Source organism: Eubalaena glacialis, chromosome 9 (genome assembly GCF_028564815.1).
Source record: "Eubalaena glacialis isolate mEubGla1 chromosome 9, mEubGla1.1.hap2.+ XY, whole genome shotgun sequence".
Classification (NCBI taxonomy): Eukaryota; Metazoa; Chordata; class Mammalia; order Artiodactyla; family Balaenidae; genus Eubalaena; species Eubalaena glacialis.
Window position 1 is genome coordinate 71,643,279 of NC_083724.1, and position 10,414 is coordinate 71,653,692.

Here is a 10,414-nt window from a genome sequence, read left to right on the forward strand (position 1 = left end):
GGTTCAAGTTTCCATTCCTTGTTTGCTCAGCTTTCCTGTGAGTCGGAACACAAAGAACAGACACCGGTTGATTTCTACTTGGACAATGGTCCAGGCACAGGTGCTATAGTCCTGGTTTTCCAGGTAATCACGTATCCTTTGGAAATATATTTTAACCTGTAATCTAAGGTTCTCACTGCCCAAGGTGTCTCTTTTCTGCTCTGCTTGCAGTCTCATGAGCGCTTCTAGGTATTTCAGCTGTTGATGAAGTTCAATGAGGAACTTCTCCATGTGGCTTTCCTCCCAACCATTCAGAGAAATAATTGCCCTGAAGAGGTTGAAGATCTGCTGAAGCATCTCATGAAGAATGGCCAGTGCTTGTCCTTTCTGGTACTGGTGAAGATTCATAGACTTCTGGGGAAGCAGGAAGTTTTTCCTGTGTGGTAGACACTGCTGAATTGAAGAGGTCTGCAATTTATTCAAGAGTTTTAAACTCTCTCTGTTCACTCTCTTTTGTTGGAAAAGAACCAGTTTCAGCTCTCGGGAGCAGACAGAGGAAGAAGCCAATAGCACCAACACAATTTCAAAGAAAGGTTTGTTAATCATGGTGAAGGTCAAATACTCCACTCATCTCTGTACAGACTTGATAAGGCTCCAACTCTAGTGACTATATGTCTTTCGTGCATCTCAGATTATTCTGGAAGGGGATCTCTTTTGCAGTTTTGTTTCTAATGCTGTCATTTCTCAAAGTTTACATGTTAGGCTTTCTGGTTCCCTATTCGTACTGTTCATGGGACATTTCCTCCACTTTCCCCATTGTGTTGGCTGTTTGAGGAAGTAATCAAAAGAATTTGTTTTCTTTGTATGTGTTCCTTGAGGCAATTACAGACCAGTCATCCAAAATGATCTTCTATTACTCTCATTATTTATTACACACAAAGTTTCACTCAACACAATATGCTTTCTAAATATTTAGTCATTTGGTCAAGCTTATTAAAGTTCTTTTATTGAGAGTAAATGTTTCTTCTTAAAGTAGTAGTCTTTCATGGACAGAGGCTTAGCAGCACCTGTAAGGCACTCAGGGGCAAAAATTAAACAACAAAAATTTAACTGAGTAAAATTAAAGGTCAAACTGGCTCCACCAAGCTGTAAAAAAGGAAAGGTTTTTAAAGGTAGAAAGGGGGCAGAAAAAAGAAAATTATTAGCAAAAAATGTATTGTCTCAGGCAAGGTTGCCTTCCTAAGGGGAATGGAGGGGCCTATACGGAAGATTACCTCACTAGCGCTAACCAGGTAATTCTAGGTTGACTGGTTAAAGGTTACATTCCTGGGCTGTGGAAACGGCAATTAAGTTAAATATTAAGTCTTGGTTTACTGACATGGGGCTTAGCACAAGTAACTCCATTTTGGGTCTGCTGTCTCCTTTTTAACACTACTAAATTTAAAACCTCAAGTAGAACTGTAAATTTGCACAAATCCTTGAGCAAATTAATCTTAAGATATGTATCAGCAATCTTAAATTGTTTTGCATCTTATCCAAGCAGTTTAACATCTAAGATTCTAGCCTATGAAAGTAATATAAAAGGGAAAATATTAGCAAAAGAAGGTCATTAAAAAATTATTGCAATTGCAGAATATTAGAGACAGCCTATAGGTCCAACAATAGGGGAATGGTTAAATAAATGTTGGTAAATCCACATAATGAAATGCTATGTAACCATTATAAATGATAAAAATTATACGTGAAAAGAGTTTGGGAGCAGTTGGTTAGTCTATATTCCCTAAGGTACCAATAACTATGGTAAATCAATGTGACTAGTTTACATCAGTAATGCTTCTTGAATTACAAATTCCCAGTTCCATATCTAAGTCCTCCAGAATAAACCCCCAATCAACCTTTCCGATCTTAGATAAGATTGCTCCAAATGTAGTATGAGGGAACCTGAATTCCAAATAAAGTTAATGATGCGCTATTCCCTTAATATAGTTAGACTTGTGTGTGTGTGTATTAATGATATTTTCTCTCTCTGAAACATCACTTGTTGCCTCCTTCACTCCCAGTACCTGTCTGTCCAAGGACTAAGGACTACTTCTCCTTTAGGGCCTAGATCTCTCCCCAAGGAGCTTTAATCTCTTCTCTGGATCCTCACAGCACTTTGCACCTTTTAAGACACTTTCTTGGTCTGCCTTATATATGGTTATTTATTTACCTGTCTTACAACCTTCCAACATTAAAACCTGTTAATAGAGTGGAATAAACATTCATCTTTTTTACTGTCTATACAACTATAATAGGAGCTTAATAAACCTGTGTTGACTTGGAGTGACAATGTGCTCTACCACAAAGTAATACAAGATGTTACATCTTATATTTGACCATTTCTCTGCAGGCAGTTGGGTGAGATCACAAGTGTTGAAAAGAGACTGTAAACATGTGTGGTCTCATTATCTACCAGCTCAGCTATATGCTGGTGTCACTTAGTCAGTCTGGTATTAATAAGCTGAAATAAACTGAGTCAAAATGCTCCATGGAGGAATCTTTTCCCGTACAAAAGTTCAACTACATCGATCAAAAGGTTTCTAACATTTTGGGTGCTGTGGAATTTGAACTTTCAGATCCAGGTCCATGAGAGTCAAATTACAGAAATCTCTTATCTGAGCTAACAAGGTAAATAGGCTTTAAACTGATGTCAGGGAGTGGGAGTTGGAAAGAAAAGAAAACTTCACACCAAACTGGACAGAGTATTAACTCTGTTCAAAGGTAGGTAATGTCATGTTAAACCTTGGGCCCATGACTACAAACTTAACATCTAAGCTATGCACAGCTTGTACTGGATATTGTTCTGTAAAGCATGTCCTCTTTGAAAAGTTTTTAAACTTTTCACAGGATCAAAAATTACCTAGTAATTCCACTAGACTTACTGGTTATTTGACATCTGTACATAGTGTTCCTCTGCTTGGGACCATGGTGTCCATCAGGATGACAAATACTTCTTTCATGTTTTCACATCTCCTAGGGCAACCAGTAACCTTATAAAGTGATTCAGTGAACTAAGGGCTCTGTTCTTTCCCACTGGCTGCTAGAGAAGCCAATTGCTTAAGGAAAGGCTAGGGAAAAAGAAGGAAATCTGTTATATATTATCATCTGAATTATGGAATTTGGATTTTGAAGTCACAAAGACCTGTAATGGAATATTCTCTCTACCATCTGCTGGCTGTGTGACTTTGTGCAAGTTACTTAATTCCTTTCTGACTCAGTTTTTTCATCTCTAATTTATAAAACATTTTTGAGGATTAGCAGATAATAAGATTATAAATAAAAATCTAGTATGGTGTCTAAACTATGATAAATAACTAATGCATATTCGTTTACTTCTACTTAACAAATGACTTCATCAGCCACATTCTTCCTGGGGATTCACAGATAGTTATGGTAAAATATTTTTACAGATAGAACAGAAGATAGGAATTAAAAATTCAACATTTTTATCTTCTTGTGGCTCTTTTGAGGATAAGCTGAGTTGCTCTGGGTTTCTGGAAGGGTCTGATCTCATTATATCTGAATAATTTTTATTGTGGCAGCAACTCCACTAGTGTTTTTGAAATTTCTTCTTCTCCCTCTTCTCCTCTTTCTCCTCCTTCTTCTCCTCTTCCTTCTCTGCCCCTTCTTTCTCTATCTGTGTCTCTGTTTCTCTCTCTCTCTCAACAAAGACCTATGATTATTTATAATATACAAAAGGAATAACACCTGTTTTGATAACATTCTGATTACTCTATCTAGACAACAGATTTTTGACCTGATAGCAACATAAATCTAGAAATCTTTAATGCAGAGCTTCAGGAAAACACTGTAAGCATAAATGAGAATAATCTCTAATCTGCAGTCAAGACTTTCACATCATTTTCATCCAATTGACTATAATAATGTAAAATTGTGTTGATTTCCAAATGCTGGAGGATTTTCCAGATATCATTCTGTTATTGATTTCTAATTTGAATCTGTTGTAGTCAAAGAAATTTAAATTTATTGAGACTTATTTTATAGCTCAGAATATGTTCTATCTTTGTGACTTGTACCATGTAAACTCAAAAGAATTATTTTCTGCTTTTGTTGGCTGAACTGCTCTATAAATGGTAATTAGGTCAACTTGGTTGATAGCGTTGTTGAAATTTTCTATGCTCTTTCTATCATTTGTTCTATCAACTATCAAGAGAGATGCCTTGAAATCTCCAACTGTAATTTTGGATTTGTCTATCTCCTTTTCAGTTCTATCAGTTTTTGCTTCATATATCTTTAAACTCTGCTATTAGGTACATCGCATCACTGTCCACTTGATGAATTGACTCTTTTATATTGAAATGTCCCTCTTTGTCCCTGGTAATATTCCTTATTCTGAAATCAACTTTGTCTCATATTATATACTCATGCTTTCTTTTGATTAGTGTTTGCAAGGTGTATCCTGTTGTATCTTTTTACTTTTAACCTATACATGTTTTTTTCATATTGAAAGTGAGTTTCTTACATATGGCATATAGTTGGACCTTGCTTTTTATCTAATCTAACAATCTTTGCTTTTTATTACAGTGTTTGGGCCATTTCCATTTAATGTGATTATCAATATGTCTGGGTTTACATCTACCATTTTGCTATTTGTTTTCTAATTGCCGGCATGTTCTTTTTCCTTTTTTCCTTCTTTTAGATTTATTTTTAAAAAGTAATTCCACTTTATCTCTACCATGAGTTTATTAACTACACCATTTTGTTTTATTTTTATAATAGCTTCTCTAGGGTTTAAAGTATATATTTTTATTTAGCATATTACAGTTTACTTTCAAATAATATTATATAACACAAAGTATATTGTAAGGATATTACAACATATTTCTATCTTCTCCCTTTCATCCTTGTACTATTGTTGTCAGACATTTTCACATATTTTAAACCTCTAATGCACTGATGTTATATTTGTCTTTTAAATAGTCAATTATATTGTAAAGAGAGTTTGGAAATCTGTCTTCTATATTTATTCACATAGTTACCATTTAACCAACCATATCTACCATCATCATATATTTACCCACATAGCTACTGGTGGTCTTCATTCCTTTTTTGTAGATCTAAATTTCTATCTGGTGTTATTTTCCTTCTTCTTGAATAACTTCCTTTAATATTTCTTGTATCTCAGTTCTGCTGGCAATAAATTCTCTTGGTTTTTCTCTGAAAAAGTATCTTTTTCTTCATTTTTGAAATATTTTCTTACTGGGTATAGAATTTTAAGTTGACGTATTTTTTCTTTCAGTACTGTAATGGTGTTGCTCCACTGTCTTTTGGCTTACATGATTTCTGAAGAGAAGACTGCTGTCATTCTTAATTTTATTTCCTTGTGCATAATGTGTCTCTTTTTCTCTGACAGCTTTTAAGATTTTCTCTCTATCATCATTTTTCAGCAATTTGATTATGATATGCCTTGGTGTGATTTTCTTCCTGTATCTTCTACTAGGAGTTTCTTGAATCTGTGTTTTTATAATTTTCATCAGAATCAGAAAAGTTTCAGACATTATTTTTTCCAACATTTTTCATCTTTTTCTGGGACTCTATTGTAGATATGTCAGACCATTCAATATTTTCACACAGGCCACTGATGTTTTGTTCATTTATTTTAGTCTTTTTCTCTTTTATTTTTGATAGTTCTATGGCTATATCTTCAAGTTGATTGATACTTTCTTCCCTAATATCTTAATTAATGTTAATCCCACCCAATATATTTATATTTATCATTCTAGGTATTATATTTTTCATCTCTAGAAGTTCAATTTGTTCCTTTTTGACATCTTTCATTTCTTCCTTCATTATGTTCATCTTTTCTTCTACCTTCTTGAGCTTATGGGGTATTTTTATAATAGGCCTGTTAACCTCCTTGTCTGCTAATTCTATCTGTGTCATTTCTGGGTCTGGTTTCTTGATTATTTTTTCTACTGCTTATGGGTCCTATTTTCTTGCTTCTTTGCATGCCTGGTAGCTTTTGATTGGATTCTGAACATTCTAAGTTTTACTTTACTGGGTACTGAATTTGCTAAGTCCTATATATATGGTTGGGCTTTGTTTAAGACGTAGTTAATTTACTTGGAATCTGTTTGATTTCTTGGGGCCTTGCTTTTAAGCTTTGCTAGAGTGGATGGATCAGACTTTATAGTCTAGGGCAATGTTATTCCACTACCAAGGGAATACCCTTGTAAGGACTCTCTTCAATGTTCCCTGTATTAGGAAGTCTTTGCAATTTGGTCAGTAGAAAATGAAATATTCCCAGTCCTGTGTCAGCCCTGGGGATAGCTGGCCTGTTCCTTTCTGGGTCTTTTTCCCCAGTCTTGGTTAATCACAAATTAGCTACAGACTCCAGCAGTCCCTTCTACAGATCTCTGTATCTTTATATCTCAGTATTTGTCTCTGTCTCTTTTATCTCTAATATTTTGCCCTGCAATATCTTACTACCTCTCTGAACTCCAAACTTTGACTATCAACTCAGTGAGATCACTGATCTGTTTGGGTTTCCTCCTCCTCCTTGTGCTCCTAGAAACTTTCTCCACACAGTAAGCAGGAGCAATAATAGGGCTAACTATATTTATTTTCCTTTTCTCAAGGATCGTTATCCTATGCTTCCTGTTACCCAATGTCTGAAAGCTATTGTTTCATATGTTTTCTTTCATTTTTTAGTTGTTTAAAGTGGGAGGGTGAATCTAGTCTCTCGTCACGTCTGGAAGTGGAAGTTCTCTCAACATTAATGATCTAAATCGGAAGTTAGCAAACTACAACCCATGAGCCAAATCCAGTTCACCACCCGTTTTCATAAATAAAGTTTTATTGGAACACAACTGTGCCCATTCAATTATGTATTGCATATGACACTTTCATGCTATAATTGGCGAGTTTAGTTGTGACAAAAATGGGCTTTGTCAGTGACTTCTAAGTTTATTAGCTGAAAGTATATTTCTATTTCTTCACTTTTCCCACAAATTATTTATTTACTATTAATCTAAAAAACTTAATGCTGTAATTAGAATCCTGATTACCTCTGTGTGCTAAAAATATGCCAAAATAGTTTGTTAGTACGGAAGGCATTTAAAACTCAACCAAAGGATGGCAGTATAAGATCAATTACTTATAGCCTGGAATCAGCTTGCACTGTTGGCAAAAGAAATCAAAACGTTCATGTCATCTAGTAGTCTAATAATGTGTAGTCAACAACACATTATTGTTTTGACCAACTGAATTGTTCCCGTAATGCACAAGCTTACTAATCACTCTAACTCATACTAAGATACTTACTGGTTAGTGTTAAATATTTCCCTTTTTTTGCCTTGATAACTCTAATGGACATTTACTGCTTTCTGGATATCCACTGTCATCACTGCTCTCTTCTCTGGGGGTTATGGGTAAACATGTCCTGACTTCTCTGCCTACTCTTGGATCTTGTGCTTCTGGCCAGACTCCTCAGTGTGATACATCCAGCCCTAGTCCTACTAGGCAACTACTCAGTGCCTCACTTTGACCTGGCCTCAGTGATCATTTCAGGCATGGTCATTTGTCCCAATGATTTCAACAAACCTCTATCCCCATTTTCTGAGCATAAACTTGCAAATTAAATTAACCATACTAATTTATCTATCACAGAATGCTGGAGTTGCAAGTGATCTTAAATAGTATGTAATCTCTGCTTCCCTTTCCCTTTCCGAAAAACTAGTTCTAAAGCCAAAAGATGGGTAGAAAAAAGTAAGCATTGTGCTGGAAGGGGCAGGGACTCATGGTGGTCCAGATCCCATGGTAGGATGCCAGAGTTCAAAGAGGATGGGTCAAGCACCCACATGAAGAGATAACCTGGCATGAGACGTTGGAGCCTGAGAAGAATGAGTAGAGTGTCTGCAGTGGGTGGGATGGGCAGCTGCTGTGAAGAGTCACAGCCTGAGTTGGGTGAGGAGAGCAAAGTTTCTTATGGACAAAGTTTCAAAGTAAAATTTTATTGTTTATTTGTAAATGTTGTATATATTTAAGGTATACAATGTGATGTTTTGATACACATGTATATCATGAAATGATTACTATAGTCAAGCTAATTAGTATATCTATTACCTCACATAATTACCTAAATAACTTAGTTTTAAAGAGTGAAAGAGTAACTTTACAGTGGAAAAGCCCAGCAGCCATAACCTCATTCAAGGGATCAAAGTGAACCTCAAATGGGACAAACTGAAATCATGGATGACCAGATAAGACGCAACTCAAAAAACACAACCATCTCTTTTGTGCTCTTACTGCCAAGTGTAAATAACTTTAATCATGAAGCACCATTACTTAAACCCAACTGAGGAACATTATACAAAACAACTGCCCTGAATATTTCAAGGTTGTGAAAGTCAACAAAAGACCAAAGAACTGTTTCAGAATAAAAGAGACTAAAGGGACTTCCAGTTTCCAGTTCTGTACGTAAGGAGCATGGAAGTAGTCACTCTGTCTTAACAAGTAAAAAGCTGAACAGACCAAGAAATCAATAACTCTTTTAGGATCCATAAAAGAGGGGAAGACACAGGGCAAACTTCTGTCCCACAATTCAGAGGGAGAGAGAGGAGAATACAGCGAGTTAAGAGTTTACTGGAGCACAGACTCAGAAGAGGAAACCACCGTGGGAACCAGTGCTGGGTGGGAAAACCTGAACTGTAATTGGTGAGTTGCTGGATGCTCAGTGAGACTAAAGGATATGCCAACTCAATACATAGCGTGATTCTGAACACTGTCCATTCGCAATTAACAATATTATTGGTATAACTGGACAAATCTAAATATGAAGGCTGAGTATTATATGGTACTAATGTAACAATGTTGATTTCTCAGTTTTGATGATGGTATTGTGGTTATATGGGAGAAATGTTCTTGTTTGTAGAAAATACACATTAAAGTATTTGAGAGTATTAGAGCATCAGATTGGCAACTTACTCTGAAATAATTCCAAAACTAAGGTTCTCTCCTCTGTATTGGTAACTTTTGAGATTATTTCAAAAGGAAAAAAAAGTTTGTGTTGTGTGCGTGTGTGTGTTTTTAAGTGAAATAACCCATTTTTGAGATGTGGTAACCGAGGCCTCATAGGGCAGAGTATCCTTCTTTTTACATACTATCGTCACCTATACTGTTCTTTCTTCCCCTCTTCATAGTTTAATTTAGGCTAAGAATGGCAAAAATGCAGGGAAGAAAAGGCCACCACTCCCCATTATGAATGATGCTTAAGCCCATGGAATCTAAAGTGTGACATATTAGATTTAAATCCCAACTCTATCATCTGTTTGTTGGTTGGTCTTGGGCAAGTTTTAACATTTCTGTGTCTCAGTTACATTAATGTAAAGTCATGGTATCCCATGGAGCTGTTGTGAGATCTAATTGAGATAATCTAATTAATGTGCTTATCACATGGTCTGTGCTCAATTAATAGTAGTATGTTATTTGTATTAGGCACAACCGTATTAATATCAGTAGATTACAGCACTCTTTCACACGGATCCCTAGGTAACTGCTCTCAACATAGCTCTCCAAGCAGACCCCTATTAATCAATCACAGCTGGAAATAAGATGAAGCCTATCTTCCATCAATGGTTTTTCAGTAAATGTTGATTAATCCAAAGAAAGAAGGACCGAGTGGGTGCATGCTCTAGAAGCACTTACACAACATTTACTGGTCCTCACGATACTAATTCATTCAACACATTTTTATTGATTGCTTATTATCTTCCTATTACTGCTTTAGACCTGTTCAGTGAGCCAGAGATAAAGATCACTGGAATGTGGTTTAATTGGATTAGGAAGGGTGAGAAGGGAGAAACAGTGAAATATAATCAAATTATGTAGCACAATATAAAATAGAAGTAGATCAGAATAAGATCAGTTGGGAGCATCTTTTCTTTCCATTTATTCACCTCTTTGTTATACAACTTCTGTATACAGAATGAGAAGAGCAAGCAGCCTAAAGATCAACCCTGAGGATCACCAGTTCTTAAGGAATGAGTAGAAGAGGACACCACAAGGGAAATAAAGAGCGCCTAGATCAGTAGAAGGAAAACCATTTTTCAGGAAAAAAGGATAGTCTAACAGTGTCCAGTGCTGCTGACTGGATAAGCAAAATAAAGTACTTGAAAGCATATGTTGGAATTAATGCCATGGAAGTCATTAGTGACTTTGATAAACAGAATTTTCAATAGGGTAGTCTGGGTAGAAGCCAGATTTCAACGCTTTTAAGAAGAAATGGAAAAACAATGTAGGCAATGCCAACAAAAATTTGATCACTCCAGGGAGGAGAAAAATAGAGTGGAAGCAGGAGTAGGATGTTCAATCTTGAAAGGTTCTGTTAGTTTATAAATTTTGATTTAAGGTGAGAAAGACTACCTGTTGGCTGCAA

General features: G+C 35.9%; 1 protein-coding gene across 1 annotated transcript; it reads right to left on the reverse strand.

Annotated features, from left to right (window-relative positions):
- Positions 1-3: 3 nt before the first annotated feature.
- On the reverse strand, positions 4-585 carry IFNE (interferon epsilon). The gene has a single exon (XM_061199119.1). The coding sequence runs from the start codon at positions 583-585 to the stop codon at positions 4-6; it is 582 nt and encodes a 193-aa protein (XP_061055102.1).
- Positions 586-10,414: the final 9,829 nt, after the last annotated feature.

Excerpts from the sequence above, each read along its gene's own strand:
- IFNE (XM_061199119.1), bottom strand. The coding sequence starts at position 585 with ATGATTAACAAACCTTTCTTTGAAATTGTGTTGGTGCTATTGGCTTCT.